Below are 17078 nucleotides of genomic sequence, written 5' to 3' on the forward strand. Positions count from 1 at the left end.
AAGTGTGTTTGGGTCAGTTCACTTCTTCCGACTGTTACTGTGTGTATTTATTGACGGCGTTTAAAAAAAAGCATGCTAAAGTAAGTGAAAATCTGCATTTTAAATTTCGATAAGAATTACATACTTCCGGAAAAAACCTGCTATATATGTATATATTGCCTGCTCACACTCTGCCAACCGTGTAGGAATTTAATGTTGGCAACATTGCTTGTCAGTGTAGTAACCGTTGGTTCTCGCCAATTTCGATTAGTTTTACACACTCAACTAGCCTAGAACCATGCGAAACATATGGTCTGATCACACTTGTGCTTGCCAACATGCTCTCCTTCTGGCCGCTCCTGGCTAGACACCCTGGCAGACATCATTTCGCATGAAGCTATTGACAGCACTTCAAAATGCACAATTCGGATGTGACTACTATCCGTCAGTCTAGCTGGTGCTGGACAAAGCCGGTCCGCACGTAGCGTAGACACCGTAGCTTCCGTGGGTGCCGTGACGAGCCTGATTTATTGAGCTTGCTGCGGCTGAGGGCAACCGCGTGCTCTGAGTGGTCTCTGTTGTGGGGGGACGTGGCTCCAGTGCATGGCGAGCAAGCCCAAGCACCAACATCCGCCTTGAACAGGCCGTCTGCGTTCTGAGTTGCACACCTTCTAGTGGTGTCAAGATCATAATTGGAGCTTGTTACGTTGGGAATCCTTTCAACGTGAGTCCGCAGTGCAGAATTCATCGCTACCTGATGTGGGCGCTGCCGATGTACTTGCACAAGCTAACAAAAAGACAATGTTTCATTTGACCCTGAGAAATAATGTGATTGCTGTAGAAGTAAGCTTGAAAGGAAATGTGTTAGTTGCAACTCAGTGCGATGAAACAGCCGCACGTAGCTATCTAGTACACTGTGGCACAGCAAAGAGATTAGACACCATGAACTCAACCATAAGCTAAGGGATAACCTCTGAGTTTGGTGTGTCATAGGCACAAAATTCGGTAGTAGTGGTGTCTACATGAATGTCCGAAATCAAATTTGAACTACATACTATGAGAAAATTTTAGAAAAATCGAAACTGTAAAAAATAGCCTATATTTATTATTTCAGCTATAAAAAAATAATTATCCTGAAATGCATGCAATGATTACTCAGAGAAGGCAAAGACAATGGAAGGCAAAGACAATTGTTTCCTTCTATGAAAGATTGCTAGTCTGATAATTGTGGAAAAGATCACTCGATGTCCGAGTCACTCTCATTGGACACACTCCCATTAGAATTGATTGCGGCTGCTTTCACATTCCAATTTGATTGGTAGACGTCTTTGTAAACATGTTTACTTGCAAGTCTGTTGAAAAGCTTCTTATTAACATTTCCAAACAAAAACCAGTCTCATTCACTGCTGGCAGATGATGGAGGCATCTGTAGTGGCCTAGAAGCTATAGCTGTCAGCGGCTGATTAGTGCAAAGGCCTTACTACCAGGTTGATGATTCCACGTGCTTTGTCGAGTCCCAGATGCCAGTCCTGGACCAAAACTCAAAGGGCATCCTGTATACCGCTACATTTGAAAGCTATGCTTCATTTTCATAACAAAATGAAGATTCTTGAAATGAAATGAAAAATGAAATATAATGAAGATTCTTGAAAACTGTGCTGCCATTTTCTTGTTATCTTCATCGCTGCTTCTAGAAAGGTATGCTGCACAGCAGAGAATGGCAAGCCCTACTGCATGCGGAAATTTTAATGTTTTTTTTTCTGTCACTTTCTCTGTGTTGGAAAAACAATGGGAAACAAAATTTTCCTAACCTTTTCGGTTTTTTTTCCCGACCTTACATCTTTAGTTACAATACTGTGGCTTGCACTTGCACCACCAGAAGCGCACAAAAAAGCGGCAACTCTACTTGGTGAGGAGGACGGACATCTTACTAGGTGAATGAGAGGGTTTTCAAGGACAATTTTCTGAGAGTAACACACTCACTAGTTGTGGTCAACAGTGGCTACACAAAAACATAAAGCTGTTATCACTTCAAGTCTCAGTCTTCCTGTGAAGTGCTGTCTTGTTTTGATATTCACTAACTACATTTTGTGGCATATCACACTTCCCAGTGCATCATGATAATGCTGTGCAACACCACTACATCTCACATGCCACCCGTTGTCCAAAACAAAGTTGAAACCTGTTTCTGGCAAGTATGTTTCACTGGTGAATGGAAAAGAGCCCAGGTTGCCATCTGTCTCACTTATCCGTGTCTCTCTTAATGCTCCACGTGAGCCGACTTACGCTTCTCTACTTACATTCGTCTGGTGCTCTAAGGCACTTTGCATTTCTAAAACATTAATGCCATTTACATAAATGTGATTTGCTAAAAATGTGACATGCCACTGTCATATTCGGGTAAATGTGGCTTCTTTGGCTGTTCTGCTCTTGTACCCACCCGTGCCCAACAGTCAAACTTGCAGCTCAATGGCCTGTGGCGATAAGTGAGCAGACCCTTGTTGGCAGCATTTATGGAGGGGATGCCCTTCTTCTTTGTGCTGGCCCACTTGTTTTCCAAGCAACAAGTACATTCTCGATTGTCTATTGTTGTTTTGCCTTATTTGGTCAAACTTGCTTTGGTTGCGATTTAAATGTACAAGGGATTGGGGATGTGTTTTGGAGTGACTGTATAGGGCTAGAAGTGGAGCTTGCCTTCTGCACTAGGTGGTACACAGAGCATACCATGTACCTCTGCATGCACCGGTACCAACATTCCAGAAAGCATGCTGACAAAGTCTGTCTGACTTCTAGGGTTTCGGCATGTTTTTTTAGTTCATGGCACAAAATTGGGGTTGCCCGCTGTGGTGGTGCAGTGGCTGTGGCATTCTGCTGCTGAGCATGAGGTCGCGGGTTCGATTCCCAGCCACAGCAGCTGCATTTCGATGGGGCCAAAGTGTAAAAATGCTCATGTACTTATGGCAGCCTCGACAAACCGGTTTGTCCAGGAGGCCATTAGATTTAGGTGCACCTAATGAACCCCGTGTGGCCAACATCAATCTGGAGACCTCAACTACGGTGTCTCTCATAGCTTCAGTGTTGCTTTCAGACATTAAACTCGATGAATGAACGAACAAGATCAGTGTCAAAATCACAAACGTGATACCTTCTGGGTCTACCGACAGCTTCGACCTTTTCCATTTTACATGAAATTACCAAAATTTCAAACCCAGTGCATTGGTATGTGTTCAGCCCGAAACGGGGCACAACACGCTGCTCTCTTTACCACTTCACGGCACTGACAGGAAGGCAAAGGTGTTCCACGAGCTGTGTTCAAAACCCATTGGTGGTGGTCTGTTGTCAGGCAAGGTATACTATTGCACAACAAATTTCCAGTTATGCAGAGCTTGGCAGGTATCCTGCACAACACCTTGCAGGCCCTGCCGCAAAGTGACAGTCCTGCCTACAGTGGTTGCCACAACCATAAGTACAAAATAGTTCCTCGACTTCTGCTGTATTAGCAGCAAGCAACAGGGCTTTCTGACACCAAACGCATTGCAAATGTGTATTGTCCCCTTTTCAGTGATGGAGCAAGCCACTCACTGGCTCTGACTGGTCCGGCATTAAGCAAGCACGATGGAAGTGTTGTGCAAGCATTCTACAATTATTTATTTTTTCCCCTGTTTTTCCAAATAACTATGAGTGGCCATTGAAAGTTAGAATTGCATACCTTCCCACTGTAGCCAAAGAGCCACCACTGTAGGTGACCTGACTTGCACGTTTTTCATAAACTCGGTCTATCATACTGAATGTGTTATGCTTTAATGTAGAATGTGAAGGTCTCAGTACTGCGCAGATGTGGTAAGGCCAATATTGTCAGGCCTTCTATTGAGCTAATGAAAAGAAATACCTTTCTCTGTGTACATTTTGAAGCCATGAGATGTGGACAAGCATCACTCTTTCCACATCCCTTTCTCCTCATTGTACTCATGCTATCTGTAACCATAATGGGTGAAATCTCATGTTCATGAGGCACTGTGTGTTCATACGCAATGAAAATTGTGTAGTAGGAGCCCGTGGCTCTGTTTTGTTTCTAATTGAGGAAAGCTAATGAACAAAATGGACTAATACAATTTTATGTAAACCTACACTATCCACAGTTCAAAGGGGGTTATGCCATCGGTATGTTAATTTTTTGCTCTGCGACATGTTTTCTGTTAAACTAATGCTAAATTTATTGTTGCCATGGCATTGAATGTGGTTTTAGGTATGCTATGACATGTGCTTGCGTTCTCCCTTTATGTCATAACCTAGTGACAATGCGTCAGAATTACATTGTGTATATGCTTTTGGTGGCTCAGCATCACATTTTCCTCTTAAAAGAGACACTGAAGGCAAGTACTAAGTCAAGCTAAAGTGATAGATTAGTGCCCAAGAATCTCTAAGGCATCATCAATATTATCACGAACAAAGCCTTAATAATGGAGAAATTGAGATAAATGCAGGACATAATTAGAGACTCTCCCGGGACATTCAAGTACTTGCCCAATGACGAAAGCACTCCTCAGTTAAATTCTGTCTCTAGTACTCAACTACTTGTTGCAAAAAACATCTTTGCATTGTATTATAAGATTAAATAAAATGCTACTTGTCCAGTTCCATTTCAATTTTAGAAAAGGAACTTATTGAAATTACCCTTGACAACGACACGGGCAGCCGAAAAGCTTCGTTTTTGCTTGACTCTGCAGTGCCCACGCTTTCGCGTTTCAATAGTCTCGTTATTGCGTAGTGCTGCGCTGGTTTTGCTGGCTTCTGAAAAAACACAAACTGCAAGTAGCAGAGAGTTCAACTTCCATGTGATGTGACGGGATGCCCAAATGGCCTACACCGCTTGACCAAAAAGCAGCTGCAGAGGCAAATCTACCTTAGCTCGGTACCGCCGTCTGTCGGGTGCCGTTTTACTCACCAACGGCAGTAAAGGGTGGTGATGGCGTGTGCAATGTCACCACTCCCCTTGTTGGGTGGCGGGAGACATGAATTTCGAAACAGGTATTCGGACCCTTCAGATCCAATTTTCTCGTAAACTAAGTCTTTTCTTGGCAGGAAACAAGCATTGCGAGGTTTCTGGAATGGTATTTAAACAGTCCACGTCAACTTAGTATTTGCTTTTAGTGTCCCTTTAAAGAAGCTGTCTACTGGTGTTTAAGGAGGCCCACTTTTGTGGTGCCACCTAACGATTATTTGATGGTGGCCATAATTGGAGTGGTTTCTTACGGAAAATGGATAAAAAAAGTTTGAACAATTTTTAGATCAGGGGGTTCTCTAGAATATAAGTGTTGGAACTCCAGAACGGTTCTCAATATCACAGAATTCATGTTCTATATAGTCGGCTGTTAGCTGTATAAGAAGCTATATTTTTTCTTTCTCGTTGGTAATGTCCTGCAATGCACTGTTTTGCAGGAACATGCTGTTGAAATGGGTGCAAGCAATGAAACCGTAAGCACATCATTGGAACCAAAGGAAATTACCAGCCAGACGAAAAAACTAAATATGCGGAGCTGCATGGCTATGTAAGTTTGTCGGCAGGTTCATTATGTCCATGTTGCTCTTAGAAATGCATTCCATTGTACAGGCCCACATCGTTTCCATTACACTGTGTGTACATGCTGTATTTCACATTTTATAGAAACTTGCTCTTCAGTCTAGCATATTCTTAATGGCAATTGCTTTACTTCATTTTATGAATGCAGCACTATTATGTCTTCCAAGACTCAAGTCTTGCATCAAGACGGCAAGTTGCGCCACTTTGTTGGGATTCATAGTAAGGTTCGTTACAGCGCAACACATAAGATAGGTCGCATATGCCCGTTATTTGATAATTTGATGAAGTGAAGCAAGTGAAGAGAAAATGCACTGTCAAACATGTGAACAGGTACATCACTTGTGCTAAGCAGGTTGTATATGCCATTCCATTATCTTGTGGTAGAGAGTACCTGGAACAAACGAAGCGATGTGTGAATGTTTGACTTAGGGAGCATGAGCTATCTTTTCAAGTGGTTGTGCCATTTCATCTCCCGGAGCATTGCAAGTCGTGCGGTTGTCGCCCCGAATTAAAAAAAAAACTAGTGTCATTTTTAAACACGCGAGCCAACTGACAAGGGAAATCGCCGGGGTTTACAATATAAAGATTAGGGACAAGGCATGTATCAGCGAACCGTCTATCGCTCTTCATGACAAAGAACTGCATTACCTATCTCAATTTTGATTATGCGTCAGTTTGTCAAAGTTGCTTCAATGCATCTCTGTGTCTCGTGCATGTCATGGTTATCAACTGGCACCTATATATGTGTTAGACATATTGCCACGTGTACTTGTTTATCTTTATCGGGCTACCATGTTTCACTACGTGACAATATCTTCAATAAGATATCAGTTGAGAGTCAGCGCCGTGTCGTCATTTTATACCTTCTTTTGTCCTTGTCTTGTGTTGTACTGTAACCAACCTTAATATGACTCAAGTCTTGTCTATTCAACTTGTTCTCTTTGTTTCTTATAGTGTGAGAGCTGTGGAGAAATTGCAGCTTAAAGTTACCCTTGAAAATGGCTACAAGGGCCGTGTGCATATCAGCTTTGTTGATGAGAACCCAAAAGAGGTGGGTTTCTTTCTTGTTGCTTTTCTGTTGTTAAAATTAAGAGTTACATGAGTCATGCTGCAATCAGCTTTTTTGCATATCTGTATATTTCATTGTATTAGAGCCTAAGTATCTCATAATAACAGTACATTTTGTGCATGTTCTCTGCTGTTCAATTTCCCACATTTTATGGCCTGTGAAGCAACATTGAGCTGATCAGTCATATAGTAAAAGAATGTTGTGACAGAGATGGGGAAAAACATGAACAGAATGGTATACTCACATCATTGCTACACAGATGGAAAAACAAGGACAATGGCTGTGTAAAACTAATGGTGTCATCATTGTAACCACTATGGACTCCCTGGCTGATCAATGTCTTGTTTCATGCACATATAAATACACTTCCTGACATAATAGTGATTGCCCTTTGCACCACCAGCTCATGCTCTGCACAAATATTTTCGTACCTTAAATCTGGGAAAGTAAGCAAGAAAATAAGGATGATGACTTCAGTGTAGTTTCTTTTTTTTAAATTTCTCTCTCAAAGTGTTTTTTAAATTTGTGAAAATTAAGAGGCCACTAAACTTGGCCTGCATAGGTAATGGTTTAGGAAGCCTCTAAATGTTGCAGAATTTCCTACACCAGGGGAAATAGCATGTACTGGTGATCAGGAGAAGCAGCAAGGATTGGGTCTGAAAATGCATAACTGTACACATCTGAAATCTAGCCACAATGATGTGGGCTGTCAGTCATAAAGCAGCTAGGACTGGACTCCAACACGATGCCTTTGCCAGTGATTCGGCAGTTTTGTTCAAAAAGAAACCTCTATGGCCAGGTACATAACTTTATCAGACACATTGCAAATGGCCAAGAAGTAGCAAATGAAAAAGCTTTAGCATGGGCAAATCACTAGAAATGGAAAGGGAAGAGCATACAGATAAGTGAGTAACATTAACAGCTATAGTGATTAAGGGGGTTAACTTATGCAGCGCCAGAACTACTGCAGCCAGAAAAATAGGTACAAGATCATACAAACTTGAATGAAAAAGATAATAAAGTGCATGACAATAAATTCCAACGCCACACCTTTGCTTCCTTTGCAATGCTTCAGTTGCGACGACATTTATTGATAGTGTCCTTAGATGATCTTGTAATAATCCGATTAAGATGCAGTAGGGCAGTAACTATGCATGGTTTTGTAAAGCAGTGTGAAGTGAAATAGCAAAAGAATCATAGTACGAATAAGCAGGATGCATGTCGCAAATTTGGGCCTTCAGTGGCTCAAGTAACATTTTAACAAAAATGACCTGTGGTGTATGAAACCTTGGCCAATGAAAAAAAAAAGATTAATTTGCATCAATGAGAGCAGCTTACAGGTGACCCAAAAAGTATTAAAAAGCTCTTGACAGTCAGAAGGTGAAATTGGCATAAAAGAGGTTGGGTTCTTGTTTCTGTGTACAATATGGCATTGGTGACATAATTAAATCCTTATTGGAAATGTAATGCATGTTGTTAGAACAAGTGGCCAAAGATTGTAAAAGCTTGTATGCTGGCACACTGGAAAATAGTGCACATACGAATTCGTAAGAGCAGACATTTGCCGGTTTGTCTTTACATATTTTGGTTGACGGTCGCAAATGCTCCTTTTGTTGCAACATATCCAATATGTGGCCATCGATTGCAATATTCATTTTCCAAATGATAATTAAGTGATGTGTGCATTCACGTAAATCAAGACTAGCACACTTTTAGCATTCAGAGCCAAACATATACACATTAAACTCAACGAGGTAACAACAGGAGAGACTGCGCAAGTATACACAACTGAGAAGCTAGAGCACAACTTTAAGTGTGTGTGCTAGTCACCGAGGCCTTAATGGTACAGTGTGGTAGTCCTCTTCCTGAGGACTAAGGTCCTCAGGAAGAGGACCTTAGTGTTGAAACAATTAACGACAATCTTGTGGGCATCATTAAGGAGTATGCAATAGAAGTCGGTGGTAACTCTGTTAGACAGGATACCAGTAAGCTATCGCAGGAGACGAAAGATCTGATCAAGAAACGCCAATGTATGAAAGCCTCTAACCCTACAGCTAGAATAGAACTGGCAGAACTTTCGAAGTTAATCAACAAGCGTAAGACAGCTGACATAAGGAAGTATAATATGGATAGAATTGAACATGCTCTCAGAAACGGAGGAAGCCTAAAAGCACTGAAGAAGAAACTAGGAATTGGCAAGAATCAGATGTATGCGTTAAGAGACAAAGCCGGCAATATCATTACTAATATGGATGAGATAGTTCAAGTGGCTGAGGAGTTCTATAGAGATTTATACAGTACCAGTGGCACCCACAATGATAATGGAAGAGAGAGTAGTCTAGAGGAATACGAAATCCCACAGGTAACGCCGGAAGAAGTAAAGAAAGCCTTGGGAGCTATGCAAAGGGGGAAGGCAGCTGGGGAGGATCAGGTAACAGCAGATTTGTTGAAGGATGGTGGGCAGATTGTTCTAGAGAAACTGGCCACCCTGTATACGCAATGCCTCATGACTTCGAGCGTACCGGAATCTTGGAAAAACGCTGACATAATCCTAATCCATAAGAAAGGGGACTCCAAAGACTTGAAAAATTATAGACCGATCAGCTTACTGTCCGTTGCCTACAAAGTATTTACTAAGGTAATTGCAAATAGAATCAGGAACACCTTAGACTTCCGTCAACCAAAGGACCAGGCAGGATTCCGTAAAGGCTACTCAACAATAGACCATATTCACACTATCAATCAGGTGATAGAAAAATGTGCGGAATATAACCAACCTTTATATATAGCTTTCATTGATTACGAGAAAGCGTTTGATTCAGTCGAAACCTCAGCAGTCATGGAGGCATTACGGAATCAGGGTGTAGACGAGCCGTATGTAAAAATACTGTAAGATATCTATAGCAGCTCCACAGCCACCGTAGTCCTCCATAAAGAAAGCAACAAAATCCCAATAAAGAAAGGCGTCAGGCAGGGAGATACGATCTCTCCAATGCTATTCACAGCGTGTTTACAGGAGGTATTCAGAGACCTGGATTGGGGAGAATTGGGGATAAGAGTTAATGGAGAATACCTTAGTAACTTGCGATTCGCTGACGATATTGTCTTGCTTAGTAACTCAGGGGACCAACTGCAATGCATGCTCACTGACCTGGAGAGGCAAAGCCGAAGGGTGGGTCTAAAAATTAATCTGCAGAAAACTAAAGTAATGTTTAACAGTCTCGGAAGAGAACAGCAGTTTACGATAGGTAGCGAGGCACTGGAAGTGGTAAGGGAATACATCTGCTTAGGACAGGTAGTGACTGCGGATCCGGATCATGAGACTGAAATAATCAGAAGAATAAGAATGGGCTGGGGTACGTTTGGCAGGCATTCTCAGATCATGAACAGCAGGTTGCCATTATCCCTCAAGAGAAAAGTTTATAACAGCTGTGTCTTACCAGTACTCACGTACGACGCAGAAACCTGGAGGCTTACGAAAAGGGTTCTTACAAAAAAAAAAAAGGAGGCTTACGAAAAGGGACGACGCAACGAGCTATGGAAAGAAGAATGATAGGTGTAACGTTAAGGGATAAGAAAAGAGCAGATTGGGTGAGGGAACAAACGCGAGTTAATGATATCTTAGTTGAAATCAAGAAAAAGAAATGGGCATGGGCAGGACACGTAATGAGGAGGGAAGATAACCGATGGTCATTAAGAGTTACAGAATGGATTCCAAGGGAAGGGAAGCATAGCAGAGGGCGGCAGAAAGTTAGGTGGGCGGATGAGATTAAGAAGTTTGCAGGGACAACATGGCCACAATTAGTACATGACCGGGGTAGTTGGAGCAGTATGGGAGAGGCCTTTGCCCTGCAGTGGGCGTAACCAGGCTGATGATGGTGATGGTGGATGAGAGTGATGGTGAAATAGCAGTCAGGCTTGATGAGCAATGGTAAAAGAGCCCGAAACGGTTTTGGTTGACTGGTTGCTCCAAGGTGAACACCGGAGTTCAAGGGACCAGGAAGAGGCCTGACTGTCGCATTGGAATCAATGGACAGTTGCATTGGTGATGGTAGAAGTCTTGAAAAGAAGGTGCAAAGTCGAATGGCCTCACTGGTGTTCTGGCCTCCACTTGGGATGTTGCTCGACAGCTCTCTTTCTGAGGCCAGGAGGACTTGGTCAATGCCCCATGGCCAGAAGGTGACTCTTGCTTCATAGGAGGCTTGAAGCTCAGACATGATTCTCAACGACTTCACTCTTGTGCCGAGAACATTGACAAGCCCCTTTCTTTTGCCTTGCCTGCCCATTGAGTCCCGATTCGGAACTGCTCTTTGTTTCTTGTTTTTGTTTTTTCTTTCTTGCCATTGAGCTCTCTTATTCTCTTATTCATTGAGCCTTGGCTTAGTGCGATAGCACCACATATCCCAATCATCCTCATTGTCTTTTTGGTGTGCAACTTTTGTGGTAGCCATATCTTTTCATTGTCATCTATTCAGAACACCACATGTCACAGAATACATAGTAATCAAAAGTGGAAAAATAATATCTTTCTAGTAGATCAAGGAGTACGGCTTGAGATAACATAGATTTCTTTTGGTTGTTGCAGCCAGTTTTGGTTTCTGGTTCACCTGTGTTTAAACATGCTTAAATGCGACATAGAAAACACTGGTTGGGTGTTCAATTTTGAACTTTTTCTTCTAATACTTTTTCAGGGTGAGAGCCCGCTGAAGAGGTTTGAGCCAGGTGATGAGCTGGAAGTGTATGTCTTGGAACGTGTTATACCCCTTCATAGCCGGGCATTGGCCATCACTGGACGCAGGAACTTTTGTGAATGCAGCCTCTACCCAGCCGAGAGCACCGAGTTTGCTCCAGCACCAGGTAGCGAGGTCATTGGATATTTCTCACATGTGAGTATGCCAATTGGCTAGCTTGATATTTCTTTCATCAGCTGCTTTTAATTTCCCGCTCATTTATAGTGCACAGAGTACATTTTTCTGCAGCTCTACTGTGAAGCATTTCTCTCATTTATTTCTTTAAAGCTATTAGTGAAACTTGCCCAAACCTAAGAGGCTTATTTTGACCATAGGATCATTCATTTGCATCTTCACACTCTTAATGTTAGTTAACAAGGCATAGGCCTGTTGTACTACTAAGGTGGTGTTGTGGGAGGGCTGGTTAACAGCGCTCTTTATGCTGCATTTTATTGGTTTTGCGTCGATAAAAACCCAAGCCCCTACTAAAGAATGCATGCAATCGGAGTATATCTCTTTAAGTACCCTTTAAGTATCTCTTTAAACTGGTTGCGCTCTGTGTAGTGCGTGCTTTGTCCAGTTTTGTCGTCCTTGTGAATTACAGCTCATTTATCCAAATGTGCAACCAAATGGCTCGAATTGCAGCTCGACAAGGTGTATGGGTCATTTCATGCCAAACGTACCAGAGGTGGTGCTCGATCATTACCGATATTCACAAAAAAAAATCGTGGCTTTTAACTAAGGGTGTGTGAATACTGATTTTTGAGACTGAATCGAATACAAATCGAGTAGTGCCAGAAGTGAATCAAATCGAATATTGAATACTTTTCGAATAGTTTTCTAATAATGAACAGCCGTTATCACAATTTACATAAAACAATGTTTACATCCCAGTATTCTTAAAGTTAGGCAAGCTTCTGTCATTACATAGTACGTTATGAAGCTTTATTTATTAAAAGCACAACTGGAGCATTAGAACCAAACAAGCCATTTCTTTGCGTTCACAAACGTCTTCAGAGTGCAAATGTTCGCTGTACAGTCTGTAAAGTATGGCTACCTAAGTGACATAGCCTGCACCACTACACAAGTTCTCGTGTGAAATTTTACCATACTTTTGTTCTAATTTTATGTTTATTTGGGTAAAGTTAGCGTTCTGAAATATTCTGAAAAGCATTAGAAAAATGTTTGCATTTACAAATAGTGAATACTCAATTCGAACTCTTAATAGGACACTATTCGATTCGTTATTGGAAATTTTTGAATATTGATACACCCCTACTATTAACAATATCTCAATGGTGACATAGCCAAGATAGCCCCCCCCCCCCCCCCCCCTTAATTTTTTTTTTTTTTTTTTTTCACTGCCCGAGTGCCATTTTAATTTCACACTGGAGAGCGAAACACATGGTGAAAAAAATAATTATCAAAAATAAAAAATTTTTTTTCTCTGTATGACCATAAAACTGTCGCAATGTCTTCTAGAAGGATGTGGCTTGAAGGTAACACATTTTTAAGGGTATTTGTATTGAGGTTTGTGTGTTTGTAATGGGAGGGAAAACGTCCAATATGAAGGATGTTGACCATTTTTTATAAGATTGTTGGTTCATTTCCTATACTTTATAACACACATGTTGTTGCACAGTATCCAAATAATGAACTCAGCAGTTACTTACTCAGCAAACTTAAAGTTTGAGAGAAAAAAAATGGCAAACTTGATAACATTTCAATTGAGCCGTGGGTTCAGCCCTAAATTGCATATTGAGGTGGTCCATGAAAAAATTATGGAGTGTGATGCATTTTATACATAAACACAGTAACATTTTATTCATGAAATTTAATCAGTTTTTTTGTTTTGAGCAAGAAACAAATTTTTGAAGTTGGCTACTCCCCACCATCTGGCTTGCTCGTCTGACGTTGCCCCACACTACCTCTTCACTTATAAAGGCTTAGCCACTTGAAACTCCTGCATTGGCAGGTATGAAGCGAGTCGAGTACAAATACTATAGAGTGATTGCATTTATTGCAGGTATTACATTGCATTGGGCTTCATGGTGCAACTCCATGTGGCCGAAAGCAAATGCCGTTCGCCTTTCTTCTTCAATATTTTATTTGGTCCTGTGCGTGTGTGCGTCTGCTAGCAGTTTTATGTCAGTCGCGGTAAAAGAAACATGACCTGACTGAACCAAACGTGAACCAAACGCACTTGTTCCTGCTCCTTGCTTGTTCGCTGCATTCCTGCACCTGTGATTGTTTTCTTTGCCTTGCCTTGCCTAGTCACATTACAGGCGGGGATAGGAAAGTGATTGAGAGCATCAGTGTGAAACCATACACGCCTGCTCGGCTGCTCTATTCTGTCACTCTCTACCTCTCTTTCTTCGTTCTTTCTCATGTGTGCGCCTGCTTTGCTTGTAGTTGTTTAGGTGCATTGCCGTACATGCTCTGCTAGAGCTCTTGTTCGACTGTGCATCAGTTCCAAAGAAGTGACGATGCAGTACACCACGGGCAATCCATAGTGAATTCCTTCACACCTTTCCTGTTCTCGACGAGTGCACCATAGCAAGGCCTAACCGTTATGTAGAGGACTGGCAGAGACGACCCACCAACCACGTCAGCAGGAAGCCACGCATGTTGCTGTTCTATGCAGGCAGGTCATTCTGCAGGTCCAGCATTTGGTGATGCAGGTGAATAAAGAGGAAATACCTCAACGCTGTTACCTCAGTGCAAACTTGTTGTCTGTCTTACTGAGCGGTGACAGATATAGCTTCTTGTGCTCAGTATTAATACGCCTTCCCAGATTTTTGTATTTTGGCTGTCCTCTTGAATGATGCAATGAACAAAGTATATAGCAGAAGGATAAGTCTTTCTTGTGTTTCATTTGTATGTGTGCTGCGAATGGATAGGTTCCAACTTGCCCGCTTTTTAATCTGCAGTTCATTACTAGTTCTTCTGGCTCTTTCTTGTGTTTTTCTCGTGTTTCGTTTATGTGTGCGCTGCCCAAGGATGGGTCAAAGTATATAGGCTGCGAGCTGTGAACAGATATAGAATTCTTAAGGACATAAAAGGCACCCATATTGCAGTACACATTTCAACAAAAATTTGTATGACGGCATTGAGGGGCTTTTTGATAGCTTGTGTTTTATTTCATGAGGTGAATTTCCGCCTTGTTCCCTTGGACCAACAGGGTGCCATAAATTGACACAAACAAGGCGAGGGGAAATTGCAGCTGTGCAGAAGCTGAGTGAAACAGAGCGTCGTCTATTAGAAATGCGAGCAAAACGCTCAAACCTCACTACAGTCTGTGCCCATCGCTATGAAGTATACAAAAAAGTACATTTCGCTGATTGCATCGAAGTGGTGCATTGACCCATTCTCCTCACATGCAAAAACCGATGTGGATCCTTGGTGACTATAACTTGAAGAGCAATCCTTGATCCTTCCTTGGGCCTCATTCCAGGGGACCGAATGTGCCAAACTTGCAAGCGACGTTGTCTTTGTCAGCATGAGGGTGATTATGGCTTGAAACCTGTATGGAATTTTTTTGCTATGTCACATAGGAAAAGCACATGCGATGGCATTGGTGGAACAGCAAAGCATCTAGCCACTAGGGCAAGTCTTCAAAGGCCCTATGGAGGGCACATAACAACACCTCACCAGATATTTGAATGGGCACGAGAACATGTCAAAAGTGTTGTCCTCTTGGTTTCAGATAACATTGTGAAAGAAAGACAAGCCCAACTCGCCTTGAGGTTCAAAAAGGCTATCTCCTTGAGAGGCACATGCACATTTCACTACTTTGTGCTCTCATCATTCTCCAATGTTTGCGCTAGGCTCTCTTCTTGCTCCCCGGCTCAAGAGTTTCAAGTGGCTAAGCACCTATAAGTTTAGCTGCATTACTGTGAGCCTGGCACCCGGACAGGACTCGCGCAATAAATCAGCAGCTCAGTGCTGTATCAACTGTCGACAAGTGGCTGCATGCGCTGCAGTGAAGATGTAGTACAGGGCAATGTCACACAACCGAGCCAGATGCTGAGGGAGAACCCAAATTCAACAATTTTTTTTCTTGCTTAAAACAAAAAAGGCTAATTTTCTTGAATAATATGTTACTATGTTCATCTATCAAATGCATTATGTTACATAATTTAGCAGGGACCACCTCAATGTGCAATTTAGGGCTGAACACACGGCTCAACTGAAATTTTATCAAGTTCAACATTGTTGTTTTTTTCCCACAAACTTTAAATTTGCAACGTATGAAATTACTTTGAGTTCATTATTTGGATACTGTGTGACAACATCAATGGGTGATAAAATATAGTAAATAATCAAAAAAAATAATTCTCTAATATCGCTTATATTGGACTTTTTCGTCCGATTACACACACACAAAACCCAATACAAATTGCCTTTAAAATTAGTTACTTTAAAGCACCATTCTTCTGAAAGACACTGTAACAGGTTTATGGTCATCTGAAAAAAAAAAGTTTTTTTTAATACATTTTTCTTCGCCATGTTCTGCTGTCTAATGTGAAACTAAAAGGCACTCACACAGTGAAAAAATTGTTTAGAGCGCAGCTCTTAAGTGCCCATCCCTGTGGCAGTGGCGTAACTGAGGAACAAGCACAGCAAAAGATGAAAGATTGAATGCAGAGCGGGTGATTGAAGACTTGATCCACGAGCATTTGAGACTTGCGAAGTATTCTCGTGTGCACATTTTCTAAGCCTTGAACTTCGTGTATAACACAAGGCATCAAATTTTTAATTCTTATAAGTTGATTTCCTTTCTATTATTGTGGTTGTTCTTGAATAAACTACATATATACTAATGCAAAATATTTTTTTCTCACTTTACGGTCACCCTAGAAAAATTACGGTAAATTTTTTTTTCGAAATAGGTCCCTCTGAAGAATTTAAATCCAATAAAAAAACCGACCCTGAAAGGGTTAATAGCCATGATTATTTTTTGCGGGAATCGGTAATGGTCGACTGCCACATCTGGTACGTTTGGCATGGAATGACCCATATCTGTTTGTCTCAATTGTGGGGCATTGAAACTCAGAAACTCAGTTTATTGCATGCAAATTTCTGTGCTTGACAGCTGCTTGCTTGTGCTTGTAGCATGGTTAGGCAAAGGGCTTGGCTGCGACGTACGCGACTTCCAGCAATTGCAGATATCTTCACTAGCCATAGAATTCCAAAATAAGGGCAGAAATGAAACTCGATTTAGCAAGCAAAGCAGGCGAGACGAGTTCTGCCACACAGTGACAGTGTAATTAAATGTGCCAAGCTGCAGCTTGTACTCGTACTTCAATTTAATGCTTGCCTCTAGGTTGCACTCAAAACTCCAGCACATCAGGCCAGTAGACTTTTCAAAGGGTTTTCTTCTGTTCTTGTTATGCCAGTTAAAAGTGACAAGCATGGATATTTCTTTCTCAGTTATGCTGTCAGACTTACATATATGAAGTGGTAGCAACACTGATTCACTCGATTGGCTCATTTTCTATAGAGTGTATGATTTCTTTCGTGGATAATGAAAAGTGCTGCATGCAATTGAACCTTAATATAGCAAAGTCTTATTTGTAGAGTAAAACTTCATTTTTAATTCAGAACTTTGATAAGTTGAGGTTTCTGTTTCAGCAGCAACAATTGCTCCACAGGTTCCTAAACAGTCCTGGCGATTAGTTTCTTCCTAGGAAGCATTCTTCCTGTGAGAGGCTCAAGC

General features: G+C 41.6%; 1 protein-coding gene across 1 annotated transcript in view; it reads left to right on the top strand.

Moving 5' to 3' along the window:
* Positions 1-17078, top strand: part of Rrp5 (Ribosomal RNA Processing 5) — a 118800-nt gene that overhangs the window by 75303 nt on the left and 26419 nt on the right. Inside the window, exons 22-24 of the mRNA XM_050194252.2 lie at positions 5419-5528; positions 6515-6611; positions 11321-11515. Coding sequence (XP_050050209.2) covers positions 5419-5528; positions 6515-6611; positions 11321-11515 — 402 coding nt within the window. The remainder of the gene's footprint in view (positions 1-5418; positions 5529-6514; positions 6612-11320; positions 11516-17078) is intronic.

This window comes from Dermacentor andersoni, chromosome 1 (assembly GCF_023375885.2).
Source record: "Dermacentor andersoni chromosome 1, qqDerAnde1_hic_scaffold, whole genome shotgun sequence".
Lineage (NCBI taxonomy): Eukaryota > Metazoa > Arthropoda > Arachnida > Ixodida > Ixodidae > Dermacentor > Dermacentor andersoni.